This window comes from Procambarus clarkii, chromosome 40 (genome assembly GCF_040958095.1).
Source record: "Procambarus clarkii isolate CNS0578487 chromosome 40, FALCON_Pclarkii_2.0, whole genome shotgun sequence".
Taxonomy (NCBI): domain Eukaryota; kingdom Metazoa; phylum Arthropoda; class Malacostraca; order Decapoda; family Cambaridae; genus Procambarus; species Procambarus clarkii.
The window spans coordinates 14,070,410-14,089,182 of NC_091189.1; the positions used below are offsets into that span (position 1 = coordinate 14,070,410).

The 18,773-nt window shown below is 42.0% G+C and overlaps 1 protein-coding gene across 14 annotated transcripts in view; it reads right to left on the reverse strand.

Moving 5' to 3' along the window:
• Positions 1 to 18,773, reverse strand: part of LOC123757919 (protein bric-a-brac 1) — a 169,488-nt gene that overhangs the window by 124,129 nt on the left and 26,586 nt on the right. For 12 of the 14 annotated variants that reach the window (XM_045741877.2, XM_069338721.1, XM_045741873.2 and 9 more), the window contains 3 exons: positions 16,897 to 17,586; positions 11,735 to 11,845; positions 4,696 to 4,899 (listed from right to left, as the gene is read on the reverse strand). In XM_045741877.2, the coding sequence (XP_045597833.1) occupies positions 4,696 to 4,899; positions 11,735 to 11,845; positions 16,897 to 17,586 (1,005 nt within the window). Of the gene's footprint in view, positions 1 to 1,503; positions 3,327 to 4,695; positions 4,900 to 11,734; positions 11,846 to 16,896; positions 17,587 to 18,773 lie in introns of those variants that run through there. The other 2 variants (XM_069338724.1, XM_045741876.2) reach the window with 2 other exon arrangements.

Below are 18,773 nucleotides of genomic sequence, written 5' to 3' on the forward strand. Positions count from 1 at the left end.
TATCACTTTGTGATAACACTTCGGAAAAGTGTCATCACTTTCGCAGGTATATGTCGCTTGAACGTGACACACTTTTTTATCTTGAATGCACCCAAACACCGCGCTTAAGCGTCATTTGAGCAAATATTTCTATAAATCCAATTCTTATCCAATCGACTTGGGGATAGTATAAACATGTTTGCCATGAAATTTCCGTTTTCTCTAATAGCCACATAGCCTATTTGGGAGAACGGTATTGTATTGTATCTTCGTGGTAAGACCATTGTATTGTTGACACGACGAGTGTAATCGACGTAGTTTTTTATTTGGTGCTGGTCTAACGCATCCTTGTGTGACATTTGAAATGAATTTTGGGTGAAATTCCCAGGAAGAGAGAGTCCGCCTGACTCGGAGGTGGATTCTCCTTCCACACCATAACCCCTCTCCTCTTTCCCACCTCCCCATTGTCTCCCTCAAGCCAGCAACTACTCTTCATAAGGTAAAGTAAACATTAAAACAGTATAACAAAACATTTATAATTACATGTGCAGAATTATATTTACATAAAAAATGTCATACAAGTATGATTGTTTTTGAGAGTGGAACGGATTAAATTTATTTCCTTTATTTTAAATGGGGAAATTTGTTTCTTAAGACGAGTTTTCCAGATAACAAGCTCGGTGCAAGAACGAATTAAACTCGTTAATAGAGGTTCCAATATTATATTATATTATATATATATATATATATATATATATATATATATATATATATATATATATATATATATATATATATATATATATATATATATATATATATATATATATATATATATATATATATATATATATATATATATATATATATATATATATATATATATATATATATATATATATATATATATATATATATATATATATATATATATATATATATATATATATATATATATATATATATATATATATATATATATATATATATATATATATATATATATATATATATATATATATATATATATATATATATATATATATATATATATATATATATATATATATATATATATATATATATATATATATATATATATATATATATATATATATATATATATACATATATATATATACATATACATATATATATATATGACAATGTCAGACCACGGAGGAAAAATGAAACAGGAAATTTCCTTAAGTACTTTCGTATATTAAATACATTTTCAGAAGGTGACCTTCTGAAGATGTATTTAATATACGAAAGTACTTAAGGAAATTTCCTGTTTCATTTTTCCTCCGTGGTCTGACATTGTCACATTCTTAATCACGTGTTTATTTTCGTGATATATACACACATACATATATATACATATACATATACATATACATACATACATATATATATATATATATATATATATATATATATATATATATATATATATATATATATATATATATATATATATATATATATATATATATATATATATATGTATGTATGTATGTTGTACCTAGCAGCCAGAACGCAGTTCTTGGCCTACTATCCAAGGCCCGATTATCCATGCATGTAACACTGTGTCTAAGGACAGTACGGATGTTCTACTGTCATAATATAGTGTATGTGTTCATTATACATAGGAATGGCACGTAAAAGCATATAAAATGTATTTGGAACTGTGCGCAGAAAATTAACAAAAATATATTCGCGGCAACCCGCACATCCTGCCCTGAGCGCCCTACCGGCCCCGGGGGCGCATGCCACGGCGACCAGGGAATGATGACATCACGCACGAACTTACGGACCCCATAGCAGCCAAAGTACGTACAATTTTGATCTGTTACTATACCGATAGTCAGGGAAGTGTTTTTAACACTTTCAAAACAGAAAAGAATTTTCTCCAGAGATTTTATTTCCTGCACACTGGGGGGGGGGGGGGGTGTTATATTTGGAGGCTGTGCAGTTACGGGGTTAAAAATACATTTTATACAGAATACTATTCAAATTTTTCATATACAAAACCATCGACCATAAATATAAACTATAAATATAATAAGTGAACATTTAACTGTATTTCACCTTTACTGAGGACTCTTGTTGGCATATGGGAGACAGGGAGGAAGGAGGAGCGATGTTGGTGTATGGGGAGAAGGAGGGTGATGGGGGAGAAGGTGAGGCTGTCCCCTGCTCACCTTGAACACTTTCATATCTGCACCACTGGTTCCATATTTTCCTTTCACACATTTCACTGCCTCTGTTATGTGGCAGCCAGTCAGAACCAGTCAGTTAGTCACAACATGTCAGCCAAGCATTCAGTCAAGATCAGTCACAGGCAGTCATAACCAAAGGCAGTCAAGCATTCACTGTTGTGATAGCAACCAGTTAACCATTTACGGTCAGTCACACATTCAGTCAGGCATTCACAGTCAATCTGTTATTCACAGTCAGCCATTCACAGTCAATCAGCTATTCACAGTCAATCAGGCTTTCACAGTAGCAACCAATCAGTCAGCAAACAACAAGTTTAATGTCAGGCGCTCAGGGAGTCTACCTCCCAATCTATCAGCTGGTAGCAAGGAAGCCCACCATATTAATACCGTCCATATGGCTGAGAGGGGTACAGCTGCGGGGGACCAAGTGTGAGGGATGAGGAGATGGAGGTAGTAGGGAGGGACTGGTGTGCGGGATGGGGGTGTCTTGGGGAGGGATCGGGGGTGACTAACTCCTGTTAGTCCTAGCTGGAAGCTCGCCTACCCACCCACCCACACTGACCACCCGTCCTGCTACTCATCTGCCCACCAACTGTCTCCTGATTGCCCTGCTACCTACCCACCCACACTGACCACTCGTCCTGCTACTCATCTGCCCACCGACCATCTCCTGACCACCCGTCCTGCTACTCATCTGCAAACCTACCATCTCCTGACCACCCTGCTACCCACCCACTCTGACCACCTGTCCTGCTGCTCATCTGCCCACTCACTGTCTCCTGACAGCCCTGCTACCCACCCACTTTGACCACCCATCCTGCTAGCCTTAGATAGCCTGGTGCATCACTCTGGCATATCCAGTATGGTAACCACTTGACCATCACAGACTGTACAAAAATCGTTGGTAGTCTAGGACTATTTCCCCAACGACCCGGAAGCACTCACAATGGGAAGGGATTAGTGCTAGAAAGTGTGCTGTTGGGTCGTTTTTGGCAGCAGTTACTGTTTTGTCCATTTGGGCAGCAGTTACTGTAGTTGCATCTGGAATTCTTCCTTATTGTGGCTGATCATAGCATGGGTGATAGACTGCTGTCTCCCACTCTGGGGGTCGGAGGGTCGAGGCTCCTAGGGCCCAAGTGAATGAGATGTAATTACCCACATTCATTGTGGTTGACAATTTATATACAGGGTGCCTCAAAAGTCTGGCCCCATCGGCAAAGTGTAGAAGAAAACCCCTAGGATTTTTGTTAATACTGTATAATTTATGAATTAATTTTTGAATTAATAAGTTTTTTTAATATAATTATAGCCCAGACAATTAATCCCTACCCAAAAAAGTATTATTACAATGCTTCACTTTACAAAAAAATATAAAAAAAAAATTCTCCAATTACAGTACTAGGTGTTATTTTCAATAATGTAGGAAAACTCAGGGTAGTGATTCATAACAGAAAACTTATTTTCATTGAAAATGATATCCCTCCTATTCTAATTAATAAACCAAAATGCAATTTCAGAGTTCAACATGACTATCTTCCCCGCTCAGATGAGTCATGCCTCAAGAAACGCCCGTCCAACAAGCCTGGCACTTCGTAGTAAAACTGCTGAGCACACATAGGGCACTGATGAAATATTCCCTACAACTACTTTAGTTTACAGAGTTATACAGCTGTATTAAGACATTTTCTCAATTTTTGTCCAGTACTTATCAAACACATTTCCTTACGTGACAAACTTTATATTCACCTAGTATTTTATATACTGTATACAGTGACCTCTCCATTATCCAAATTACTTAAAAGGTGCAATAGATATTTCATTACAGAATAAGTTTAATATACATATTATAAAGCCTAATATATGCTACAGAGCATAATATACATTGTAAAACCAAATGCTCTGTATACACTTTATGAAGCCAAATACTGTATATACAGTATGAAGCCAAATGCTGTATATACATAATAAGCCAAATATTGCATATACATTATGAAGTAAAAGGCTGTATGTACACTATGAAGCTAAATGTTGTATATACATTATGAATGTAAATGCTGTATATACATTTTAAAGTCAAATACTATATATACATTGTAAAGCAACATACTGTACTGACCTAGTTGTACTGACCTAGTTGTCATCTAGTGCTCACTGGACACCCACTATAAAGTGGAGTGATCAAATAATGAACTAAATGGAGACCCCAAATACTCTAGGAACCTGGCCAGCCAACACCAGCAGAAGTTTGTCACTTACATTGTACAGCTACTGTTAAAGCACACGAACAACAAAGAATAGAAAGTCATGCATACGTACTACTTTTCTGCAGGAAACAAAGGATTAGCATTTTCTATGCTATATTTAACTGCATTAATACTAATATCCAGTTGGCTTTATAGGGTGACCAAATTCTTTCTCATAAATGTGATTTAAAACACAGAAAAGTAGCACTTGAAAAATCTACATCAGTACAAGTAAATAAATTAACACTTACTCTAGAGGAGTCGTGCATCTGAGAAGATTCTGTCATTTCAGTATGGAGGGGGAGCTGCATTGTTAGAGGGTCACCAGTGGTGGGCACAACCCCTGAGCCACTTCCTGATCCACCTATGCCTCCCCCTCCATCTTCATAACTTTGGTTACTTCCTTCCCAAGTTTCTGTTGGAACACCTCCACTTGATGGTTCTAGTTTTATAGTCTGGAAGAAAAAAACAGCATTGAATGCAATGAAATGCCATTTTCTGCGTGAGCCCCGGAAGCTCCTTGGAGCAATCAGACTGATATATGCTATACTAGTCTGGGGGCATCAGTCAAAGGAGTTCAGCCTACTAGGGACCACATGCCAGAACCTGGCCCCCTCAGAGAGGCACAGGCTAACATCAAAACTGCTTTCAAAGGAATCCTTCAGAACCTTATATACCACATATGTAAGGCCAATCCTGGAGCATGCGGCCCCAGCATGGAGACCGTACCTTGTCAAGCACAAGACGAAACTGGAAAAAGTTCAGAGATATGCCACTAGGCTAGTCCCAGAACTAAGAGACATGAGTTATGAGGAAAGGCTGCGTGAACTGCACCTCACGTCGCTGGAAGACAGAAGAGCTCGGGGAGACATGATCACCACATACAAAATTCTCAGGGGAATTTACAGGGTAGACAAGGATGGACTATTTAATACGGGAGGTACACGCACAAGGGGAAACAGGTGGAAGCTGAGTACCCAAATGAGCCACAGAGACATTAGAATGAACTTTTTCAGTGTCAGAGTAGTTAGTAAATGGAATGCACTAGGTAGTGATATGGTGGAGGGAGGCTGACTCCATACACAGTTTCAAATGTAGATATAATAGAGCTCGAGAAGCTCAGGAATTTGTACACCAGTAGATTGACGGTTAAGAGGCGGGACCAAAGAGCCAAAAACTCAATCCCCGCAAGCACAACTAGGTAAGTACAACTAGATAGGTACAGGGAGCAATGGCCTATGGAAACCCCTCATGTGTTTGGGAGCATTCTACGTCTGCCATCGACTGGTGTTATGCACCCAGAAAGATAGACATAACAATACAGACCTCACTTGGTAAGAAACTGCAACCAAAGACCGAACAGAGGCAGAACTCCCCCAAACCAAAAGAAACAAGCAAACAAGATAATCTCACACACCGCCTCCACGCCATTTGTCTGCGCAGCTCACCCCTTCAAGGGAGGGAATGGGGGAAGCCCCCAGACTCCCCACGCCGGTTACTCACGCCTCAGTTCGGAGGCTGAGCATCAAAAACGAAAACCGCCAACTGGAGGTAGGGAGGGAGGGTGCCAGGAAGCCCCCAGGGCTCACCCAGAAAATCATGTTTCATTACATTCAACGCTGGTTTTCTATGGGAAGCCCCTTCGCCTCCCTGGACCTACCTAACCATGCAAAAAGAGGGACTAATCCGGGAAGCGGTCGCCACACGCACATCAACTCAAAGGCGAGACAACGATCCAAAGCCACACACGACGACCGGGACCAGGAATATTGACCAGATAATGGGCGGCCACAACCTTGATCGACCTCCAAAAACCGTGCCTGAATGTCAGCCCAAGACATGTTGCAGAACACGGCAGCCAAAACAGTAAACTTATGAACATCATGGGCATGAGGGTAGACTGCAAGCTGGCCAGACTTAATTAATAACTCTGCAGACAGCCAGGAAGACCCGAGCCCTGGAACAGGGAACGAGGGAAACCAGATCAACCCAAAACGCATCCCCGGCCACAGAAACCTAGGCGAGCAGATAACGGCGAAGAGCCACAACCGAACACAACACACGATGCACCCCCGGCCTGACCAACCATGCATAAATGACCCAAGGACCCCTCCGGAAGGCTGCTGTCTCATTGTTTGCCAGAAAAAGAGACAACTGCAACCGAACAACTGAACAAAAGACAACCAGGACCGAAAGAGCAGAAACTCCTGTGCCAGAGGAGAGCGTAAGCTCACCAACCCGATCCCCAGAAACCCCAATGTCAACAGAAACATAGCCTTGGAAAAATAATCCTGAACCAAAGGGGCCACACCACAAACCAAGGAAAAGAGAGAAAAGAGAGCACCTGGTGCAAGGACCAGGATGGCTCAAGTGGCACATGAGCAGGCCGGAGGTAAAACAAAGCACGAGAAAGCTTACGGAACAGGGCACAAGTGACATCCACCCTGAATGCAAGCTGGACTGGCTTCGCTTCAACATACAAGTGGTGATACACCCGTTTAAAAAAAAAAAAAACAGACATGAAGAATGGAGGAGTAGACTAAACCAGCCATGTACTGGAGCAGTTCAATCTGCTGAAAGAGCCGGAGCCACGGAAAACGCCCCAGGTTCGGACACCGAACAACTGATAACTCCAAAAAGAGCCAGAACCCGAAGCAACAGCTGGACGGAAGAGATATGGGTAACCCCACCTAGACCAGTCCTGCCAAAAGGCATCCACAGCAATGGCTGCGCAGTCTGGGAAGGGCACCACATATATTGGGAGACGCCAAGACCACGCCGAAGCGAAGAGGTCCACCTCCTGGAGCCTGTGCGTCTGGCAGAGCCAACTGAAGGAGTCGGTGTCAACCGTCCATTCCATAGACATGGGAATGAACCGAGACAGGCCATCCGCCAGGACGTTGGACACTCCCTAGATATGAACAGCACAGAGAGCCAAATCCCGAGAATCCAGCAGACAAGTCACCTGAAGTGACCAGCCCTAAAGAGCCAAGGACTGAAGAGAACCCACGTGGTTCAGACAATGAACCACCGGAGTGCAGTCCGAATGGAGCTGGATCGTTGATCCCCGAGCGACCCAAACCCTCCGCGAACTCACACACCGTGCCGTAAGCCCGACGGAAGGACGGAGCCCATTGCCCCTTTCCAGCCTGGTGAGCACTGGTCACAAAACCTCAGCCAAGAGATGAGGCATCCGTGAACACATTGAGCGAGGGCTCGAGTAGGCGCCAAGGTACTGAATCCTGAAAAACCCAAAGAGGAAGCCGGCCACTGGACCCAGCCTCCTGGACTGGAGCTATGAGAACTGGACCCCTGTGATGTGTACAAGCACGGGGGCCTAGAGGAGGGCCACCAATATATGCTAAATGGACTAATAGCCAAACAAGGCAGACCCCCTCTTGGCAAGAAACCCTGCAAAAGTACAACGCCACCAGAAGGAACAAAAACACGGCTGCCTCATAGGTAAGCAAGCAGCGCAGCACCTTGTGCCCCAACCGCCAACACCACCACTTCCTGCCCAAGGGCAAACAAAGGCCACGAAACTCCAGCTGGTCCCAAGGGTGGGGTAAATGCCAAGCAGCAAGAACCCCTACGGAAGTAGAGTCCCGAAAGGTTCTATGGAAGGGGAACCCTAGAACCCAAGGGTAGTATTTACAGGGCACCTAGGGAAGGTAGCCCTAAGCACATGCAGCCCCAGAACACTGTAGTTACTCCTGGCCACCGCACCACAAAGAGCAGGAAACACCATGAAGGCACAAAAGCTGCCAAGAAATCGAGGTTAGAGCTGATGACCGTCCCAGAGCACATCAGCCTACAAAATGAGGTGTGAGCAGCCGGTGTGAGGGGGGGTCTGGGGCACTCCCCTTCCTCCTCCCGGGAAAGGGAGAGCTGTGCGGACAAGCGGCACAGTGGCGGTGTATGACTTTTGCTTGTTTCTTTAGGGTTGGGGGAGTTCTGCCTCTGTTTGGTTTACAGTTGCAATTTCTTATCAAGTGAGGTCTGTTTTCTTATACCTACCTTTTTGGGTGCCTAACCACAGTCAATGGCAGGCATGGAATGCTCCAAAACACATGAGGGTTTCCATAGGCCATTGTTCCCTGTGCCTCTCTGAGGGGGTTAGGGTCTGGCTCGTTGTCCCCGGTAGGCTGAACTCCATTGACTGATGCCCCCACACTAATATAGCGTATATCAATCCGATAGCTCCAGGGAGCTGGAGGGGCTCCCCACAGGAGAGAGAGAAAAAGCAAATGGAACATTACTAACAAATATCATTGTCCTAATTTAAATGAGTACAAAATATGCAGTATATTAATTTATGGTAATCACTCTCACCATCTGTCCATATATGTGTGAAGCTAACATTCCTATTATAGATAGACATATTTTGAACAACTTGGGCAGTGCCACCAAAGCCGGAACTGCAGACACCAAGGCAGCCACACCAGAACATCCAGGTTGCCACTGAGCTGATAAGAGAACAGCTCAACCACCCATATGCACAAAAAAATTGCTAAATGGGTGCTAGCCCTATGATCCTCTGCAGTGAGGGCTCCAGAAAGCACAGGCAGCTGGACATGGAGATAACACATACCCACATCCTTAGGGAGCACCAGAGCAAGCAAGTAGTTCTCAAGCAGTACAAAAGAAACCCCACCCAAGAACTACTGAAAGCCAGAACCCACTTCCTGCCACTTAAGCATCTGTGTAAGGCAGAAGCCATGCCAACCCCACCAAGGAAAGAATAGGGTTGTCAGCAGCAAGCCAGAATGAATCACGGACCTCGTACCCAAGCCAAAAGACTTGGTAGACCCAAACTCGAAGGAGGCCAGATTCACAAGGGAAGAAATGTGCTGATCCAGTAGAAGGAACTGGACAATGTTCACCCTTGCTGAAAATGGTGAAAGGTGCGGCAATGGAAACCTCTGGAAATTGAACGTTTCTACAAACTGAATGGCACACCCAGAAGGAATGTTGCTGAGTAATCTAGCACATGCAAAGAACAACGATAAGAGAATCCTCCCAATGGAGGAAAACACCCTTGGGAGATGGTATCAAAGTCCAGGAAGGACTAAAGGGCACCCATGGACCCTCCTCACTCTTCCCTTCAATCCCAGGGATCAGTCATGATGACCCCAGAGCAGAGCTATGTTTCATGCCCAATGCCCAAGACAGGAAGATATCATCCCACAGAGAAGGATTGGAGCAAGGGAGCAAGGTGAACTTCCCCTGTGAAGTAGAAGGCTCTGAATCCCTGGTGGGAAGGGATGTAGATGAGGCAGCCTTTGGAGGAACTTAAACTACATTCAAAGCTAGACCTTGACCAGACTAAAACTCTCAGATGCTTCCGAGTCTGAACCAAGGTGTAAAACCTAGACAATGGACAAAGCAAACCAGCAGGGTAAGGAGGAGGATGGGGGGGGGGAAGGAAACTTATGAGAACAGGGGGACTTCACCAACCCTTTGAAGTCCAGGTCCCTAGACACCATGGGGGCCAACTCGTGAGCATCCATTCGAGCACCAAGCCAAGAACCATCAATACATGAAAAATTAGTCCACAAAGTGGCAGTTGCCTGATTAGCCTCCTGTATTGAGGCAGGCTCAGATAATATAGACCCAATGAGCACAGGTCACAGGACTTGGGGTCAAAGGTATCATTGAATCAGCAAGCAGTATGACAGAGACAGAAAGAAATGACTTAGCATGTAGCAAAGCTGATGAGAACCTTTCAAAATCGCAAGTAATGAATGCAAGCTTGACTTGTCGATCCATTATGAGCCCCACTACATGGAAGTCACCAGGGCCTGAAGGAGTGTAAATATGCAGGATACGTAGGCCCTAGGTATGCTCACCTAAAGAGCTCATGCCAAATGCGGCCTACAAAATGAGCTCGGCTACGAAGGGCATTAGCAGTATGCCATATGAACAAGTGCATGAACTCTAATGTACCCCATAACAATAAAACCACAAACACTCCCAATCACAGAAAAATAAGAGATTCTTGCACATTCCAGGGTGAGACACTCTACAGAGGAGCCTGGGCTCTCAGAGGCAAACTCCCAAACACTCCAGAGAACAAATTCACAAGGGCTGTATGAGGGTTCGAACCTACATCCAGGATGATCCCAGACGCGCCTTAGTCTCTGTTACGCTATTGATGTATCATGCTATTGTGATTTCTGTGTGTACACCAGAGAAGTCACTCTGTCAGTGCAGAGGCAACACTTAACGAGCACTTACAGAAGGAATGTCCTAAACACATGCAGCTTATAGCGAATATGAAATCAAGTCAGTACAACAAGTGACACTTGAAAACACATGCATGTGAAGCAAATACTAAAGAATAGGAACGAAACACAAGCAAATAGCCCCCCAGAGGACAGAGTCCAAAGGATGGGCTACACTTTTCATGCAAAAGAAGTGGGACTCGCCTATATGAGAAGGCCAGGTTCTGGCTCTGGTCCCCAATAGGTCAAACAGGACTGCTATGGCTGATGTGACTCAGTAGTGAGAACCCATCTCAGTGAGATGGGTTCATAGAGCCACCAAGAGGTTCCTCCAAAAAACATATATTAAAATACAAAAACCAAATAGATAATTGAATTACAGTATATCAAAATGAACCATATACCATGAACCATAGGCAATACATGAACACAACATTTTATAAAAAGCTGTATCAACCTTAAAAGCAATGATCACAGACCAAGCACATTTGCCTGCCAATATAAGATATTTTCCTTTACTGAAGTTTTTCAGGCTCTTAAATAAAGCTGTCCTGTACCACTGAACATCAGTTTAATTTTCCAGGAAAGATATATTAAAGTATACAATTTAGTTTCCTTAGAAACACTGTGCAACAGCTTAATTATTGCTAGAATAACTATGGAGCAGCTTCATTACCCCTCATCACTATAGAACAACTTAGTTACTCCTAGAGTAATTATGGAGCAGCTGCATTACCTTTAGATAACATGAAAATTACTACTATGCAACTTCACCCTAATGGCATTTTAAGATGCATTCCAGACCTGATGCAAAATGACCAAAGATTTATAGAGATAATCACTAACAAACAGTAGGAAAACAAAAGCCAGGAAAACAGTGCCACACTCTTTCCTAAGACAGATTTCTTAGATCTAATTTACATTGTTTTACATGCTAATGATTGGCCACGTTATCAAGTGACAGGGATACAGTATATTTTTTATATTCTAAAAGCTATTTTAATTCAAATTTTAAAAGACAATTTCAAGAAAAATTAAGATCCACTATCTAACGCTTGTTCTTCACCTGGGGTATTGACAGTGAGCATGTATCATCACACTTTGTTGACATCACCATACTGCTGGTCAGCTCATGGCGACCTGTGGACGATGATCCAGTTCTTCTCCCAAGCATATCCTAAAAGAAATAATACCTGATATTTGTTGTGCCATGGTATGTCATAGTACAATGATGGATTACCGAATTTAACATTTTCTCTGATTACAGTAAGATGTGGAACTGGTGGTCATATTGTGTTACCCCTCAGGTGCCATTCAAGTTTTGAAATATTTGTAAACAAATAATAGTCTGATATTTGGGCTGTGGAATATGCCAGCATATATGGTGGATCATCTGTCTACCACTACCAGACAGCAGCCAAAAAAACAGCAAAGCAGAGAGCAGCACCTCAAAACTGCAAACTGATAAAATATGCTATACTTGACCAGTACAGCATTCCAAGGGTTTAAGTCTATCAGTCACCCTGATGGACTTCAATGAAATAGAATGAATGAGTTAGCAGAGCATCACTTGTGAATTTTGTTAAAACATAATTATTTGAAAAGCCATTTATTGTCATACCTTACCACATGCAAGGTGTAAAACATGTAAATATTATCAAATAATTTCCCTATTGTATGGCAAACATTAATTAACTTCTAATGTTATTGTATTTTCCTAATAATACAGAGATGTGACATTTATGATCTAAGCAACGAGTTGCCAAGGCCAGGGTCCACCCAGGACACTGCTCACATACAAGGCTCTTCTCCACTCTATGTCCTACCATAACAAGTTATCTTTAAAAAGAGTATTGCAATGTAGGTGGGGCTGGAAGGCAGTGCAGAATCTGTCTCAGTCCACCCCCTGAGTGACTATTCACTACAAAATGGAAGAACAGAAACAAACCAATCAATACTCCCGGTGAGCAATCACTGGGGTTGCCCAGACAGCCAAATATGGATATGCTAACTACAGATTAGCACACAACCCACAACACCAACCTAAATGACAGGGGCAGAAAACCTTCCGAGTTATCTTCTCAGTGGCTGCTTAGCCACTGAGAAGTATCCAAACCATGCCTTTGGCATGGTTTGGATACTTCTCAGTTGGGCCACTAACTTGATGGTGACATCTGGAACATTATCTCCTACCTTAGTGCTGAGGTCTTATTGGCACACATATTTAGGCCATGCATACAGTCTGTCACAAGACTCTGTGGATACTCTTTAGTCAGGACTCTGCTTGTTGGAATAAAAGTGTAAGGAAAAGACCCTTTTAATGTATTTTGCTGATAAGCACTACAAAACAGTGCAGTTGAAACTCCCACCAAATCAGTAGCTTGCCAGCACAATTACAGTAGGTATATTTACCATAGGTGAATTGTTCCCCCTCTAGATGAATGTGAACAAGTACTTCAGTTCGTATAGAAACATTTGTGTTTAGAAAACATTATTAAAATATACTGGGTAAGTGATAAATGTAGAAATCCAGTCTGTACTTCTATAAGTGTGTAGTATAAATAACATTTGGACCATGAAAACATTGGAACATGTTGGCAGCAAAGACAAACGCAACGAGCAACTCAGCCATTGTGGGTGCGATAGTGAAAAGAGGAGGATATTGTGAGCATGGGATCAGGTTCCTGTCCCTTATAAACGATCTTCCAGGGTGCTGGAGGATCAGACATTATTCTGGAAATCCTTGAAATCCACATGTAGGCTGGCTAAGGTACTCTGTGTATATGATAACCCTCTAACAATACAGGTAATTTCAATGTGTTGTCTGTTATGTGATGAAAAAACTGTTCTGAAAAATCTATTTCTCTTATGACATTTTTAATTAGCATCTAGGAAGCACGAAATATCATGGAAAAAGTCTCTATCGTGGCCCAGAGAAGTTGTGTGGATTCAGTGGCTGGGTGGCCAGGTGGCTAGTTCATGTTGCAAGAAGGCGAGTAACAAGGTGAGGCGCCGCACAGGAATAACTCTCTCCATATATTTGCATTGTTTCTTACTTATTTAATTTTTTCATACTCATGTTGTATTGTATGGTATTCTCATGTTTTATTCATTATACTGTATATATAACTTAACGTATATCTGTGCATACTGTACATGTATGCAGATATACAAGTATAAATATACACACGCCCTGTACTTATTCATGCTAATGTTTATATGAACCTAAATATTACAACTGCATATAGCAGTGTTATTGCTATTAACACTTTCGCGCTGTTGGCAAACTGAAAATTAACTAGCGCAAAGTGCTCTCAGCGTTTCGGGCGATCGAGCGGCAACACTGAAAAGTGTATACTCTTCTCACTGCGCTGACCTTAATTTTCGATGTACATAATTCATTTTTGTACCAAGTGTACAATATTCAATAGAATAGCAGTAGAATATTCTACAAGAACATGTGTATAAAATGTCACCAAAGCATAAGTTAGACCACCACCAGATAAAGAAATTACGTCGATCACTAGCCGTGAGCTCCAAACAGCGACGAGATGTTTCCATTCTTTTCAGGGTTGTCAACTCCACACTTGTCCTACAGCATTAAATTTGTTATCACTGAGATCGCAATAAAATTCCCTACACGGACATATGCATATAAATGTAGAATCATGATCGCGGCCCACCCGCAAGAGTGTGGGAAGTGGGCGAAGTGTTACCCATTACCGCAAACACAACGGCACATCGGCGAAACCAGTATTGAAAATTGTATATTCTTTTCACTGTGCTGACCTTAATTTTCGATGTACTGTACATATTTTATTTTTGTACCAATGTGTTCGCAAAAGAATGTTCTAGAAGAACATATGTATAAAATGTTTAAAATGCAGAGAACAAACATCACTCCTAATGCACCATATGCCATCAGCAATATTTTTTTCTAAGGTCCTAAGTCACTCTCTCTTTTTTGCACATCAATCATTAAATTTGTGACCTGGCTCACACTATAAGTAAGTACAGTAATTATCAAAAGAAGGCACCAAACCGGGACGGCTATGTAGCACCATCAAATGTGCGGAATAATCAGAGGGTGCTAAATATCACCAAGGATGCCAATACGAGAACAGAAAAACATAAGGCGAACGTTATCAAAAGTATTCGATTCACCAAGAATTCTATCAAGGGACATGTGACCGCGAGAGACGGTCGGAAAGCAAGACACGCGCTGGTCCTGGAAGTCAGGACATTCAACAAGGATATGCACAACTGTAAGAGGGACAATACAATTTGGACAATAGGGAGCAGGGCGGCGCTCCATTAAGTGACCGTGAGTTAAGCATGTATGGCCAATATGCAACCTTGCCAGAGCCGTTTTCCGTTGCCGGTTACAGTGGTAGGAGGAAGGCCACAGGGATACACTATGTTTAAGAGTACGCAGCTTGTTACCAACAACAGAAGACCAATAATCCTGCCAACGGGCAAGGATGGAGGAATGAATAACTGGGTACAAGTCGGAATAAGGAATACCTTTACGGGAGATGGGACAAGAGTGGATAGCTTCCCTAGCGGGAGTGTCCACACGCTCATTTAAAGAAACACTAACATGGCTGGGAACCCAGCAAAACTCTACTGATTTAAAGTTACTGGAGATAAACAGCCAATGTTGAATTTCGAAGGCTCACACTGTAACAGGTGGTCGGTAGTCAGTAAAGTGTCATAGACAATATTCCTTTTCAACAACTGCCAGGTAAATGATACATAATGCATGGGACTAGCTTGCATACTTACACCACAAACTCCTATACTCACAATACTATAAACAAATCTCAATATTACTATTTTCATCACATTTAGTGCTTGTGGAAGCAAATTAGCTTCAATTGACAACATGAAAATAGTTCTTCCTTCTACAACCACCAACGGGGCTATAGCACTATCTTTCACCATGAACACTAACATATGGTCACAATTAGCATAATCAAATTAGCATCATCATCACTATAAATTGAAGCGGCCTCATACTGTTGCAACAAATGTTTCAATTGGTAACTGGAAGTACATGTCATCAGTGCAGCATCGTGTCAAGTCACCATCTACACGTTCACTCCTCAGGCTCTCTTCCCTTGCTGTTAGAGCAGCATATTTCATATTCCGAGGGATAATATTCAAGATATTTACATGTTATATACGCATTCCTCTTTATCACTAAGCTCTTCCAAGTCTATCAAAGTTCTTGCAATTTTGCATAGCATCAACAGTTCCTAGCATAACTACTCTGCACATTGTTGATGTGCTAGGCATGGTCTGCATCTTCTTTATTAAGGACCTGTAAGGAAACTAAGACACTAAGGATTTTTTCAAAAATGGCAAATGATCAATGGAGGTCTCAAGTTGAACGATATCCCCCCTATGAATGATGTCCCCATGTTGAAGTGATGTCCCCTCATAGAATGATGTCCCTCCCGTAGAATGATGTCCCCCACCCCCAGGTTTTTTAATCAAATGACACCTTAAATTATCTCCAGGAGATGGAAGTGATGGGAGCAATGTCAGAGTTAATGAGGATGAACACAATTATTTCTTAGCCCTCGATGACCACCCCTGATATCTACACCAGGCCTTGTTGAGAAAGGGATGGCTTTCATTGTGAGAGACCAGTGTTGTAGATGGACACTGATCCTGTGGAATCCCACCTGAGAAACTGCTGGTGGCACCTTCACTCTTTTTAAGACTTGAGAACTTGAATACAGATGTCTGTAGTGCCCTTCATTTGCTGGTTTGCATAGTCATTTCTCTTTTATAGAGGATACTAAGGTTGTATGCAGCCCTCAATACCACAGTGGTCAGATAGTGGCCAATGTATTTTAGTTATTATCTTTGTGAGTACTGCATCTATAAAATAAATTCTGATGTTATTGTGTGGATCATTTGTCTTATTTTTCAATTTACAACACATTTTTCCAGTAACGTAATACAGTAAGTAGTTACATTTTTTAATTTGACATTTACAGAAAAAAGCAATGTAGAAACAAAGTGGCTGGATACTAGCAACCTTACCCTATTTTCTCTCATCATCTTTTCTTTTATTCCTCTCAGCCAGTACTAGCCAAATGAATCAATAAATACCCCTCTGATTCAGAGAAGACAACATGACATTAGTTGAATGATTTTTATTATTTTAAATAAATATTTAAATAATGAATAAAATAAATTATAAAGGTTGTAACTCACCATGGAAGTCTCTGCATGTTGTTGCGTTTGTACACCTGAAGGTCCTGGCAGTGTCCCCTCATCACTACTGTGGTACTGATCAGTTTGTGGATATACTTCACGAGTTAATTGCTCCCCTCGACTGGATGAGCTAACTTGAGCTGTGCCCGCATATATGGCTGTCCCTGAGACCGAGTATAAAACACCCTCGGAAGCTGCGATGGGACCGTGGTGACTAGCATAAGGCTGGGGTGTGTGGGATGAAATGTCTGTTTGATGTGGAGGTTCATGTGACGGAACTAACACCACCTGGGGAGCCGAGTGATCACGAATACTTAAATTTTCACCACGTAGACTAAGGTTCTCACCACGGAGGCTTAAATTTTCACCGTTACCGGCTTCAACAGTCACAACCTCCTCCTGGTTTTCTCTCATACCAACATAACTACTCTGTACATTAAATTGTTCAGATTTTTTCCGTTTGGCAACAGGACTAGACTGAGGATATTTTGACACCTGAAGATGCTGAGGTACCCCAACAGTAGTTGCTGGGGAGGACTGTGGGGGTAAGGGTAGAGGCTGAGGTCTTGGAGGTGATGCTATTCTTTTAACATTCTTTTCTGTCGGTCTGTCAGGTTCAGCAAGACCTTTAATTTTTAAATTTTCAGCTGTGCTTATCAGAGATGCTAACTCGGACTGCGATACACTGACCTGAAAAATGAAAAGAAATTTAGTATTTTTCATTTACTAAAATAAGTAATTTTAGCTCAAAATAATTTCAGCCACCGCAATAGTCATGAATAAACACATGACAATGATTGCTGCCGAAGGGTTAACAGTGTCAGACAGTAAAATTTACTAATTTAATACAGTAAGAGTTAGTGACCAGATTCTACACCACCACTGCAGAACTCCCAGATTAGCTATGCAGAAGAGCAAAAAATTAACCAGATAAGGTTTGATCTCATGATAGCAATTAAGAAAGCATAGGAGACCAGGAATGTCTATCATCACAAAATAAAAATAGTATTACAAAATGAAGACATTACCAAGTTTGCCTAAGAGAAGACTTAATTTGTCTATATGGCCTTATCAAATCAGATCATGTATAAAAAAACTTGCAGGCAAAACCTAATTATTGATCTTTCTATACGTGACCTGGTGTTTCTCTAGATCAGTATGCTCTTTTAACCAATATTCTGAAATAGGAAGCCAGTGACTGCAAACATTGTAGGCCTTCAAAGGGAGGGAGGCCCGGAGTCAAGGGAGTCTGTAGGGAGTCAAAGGCCTCACCAACCCTACAGGCAGCATGGTACAGACAGAAAGAATGACCATCAGTATGTAGTAAGGTTATCTTCAAACTTGCAGATAGCGGGTGCAGGCTTTGCAGGTCTATCCACCACAAGCTGCACCAAAGACTAGCGGGGCTTACCAGGGCTTCAAGGAATACTGAAGCAGGACATCCAGGCATTTGGAATGCTTTCCGAAAGAAATGATACAGAATGCAGAACTGATTCATAAATCAGGGGGTAAATGTGACTGCGAAGGGCATTAGCAGGGTGCCATATAGACAAGTACATGAACCCTAAAGTACCCCATATCCAAACCCCAAATGCCCTCAATCACAGGGCCTCAAAGAGGAGTCAAATATCCTTGCAACTACCCCAGGGCACTGCACCCCTACACAGTAGTATGGCATCTCGGGTGTGAACTCCCAAACTCACCAGAGAAATCACTGTCAAAGCAGGGGCAATTCCAAAATAAGCACTCTGGGAGAGGCTGCCCTACACCACATGTAACTCAAGGTGAAGAATAAACAAAGTCTACACAATAAGTGAAGCTTGAAAAACATGCTTGTGAAATAAATACCAAAGGCAGGAAAAACACATCAGCAAATG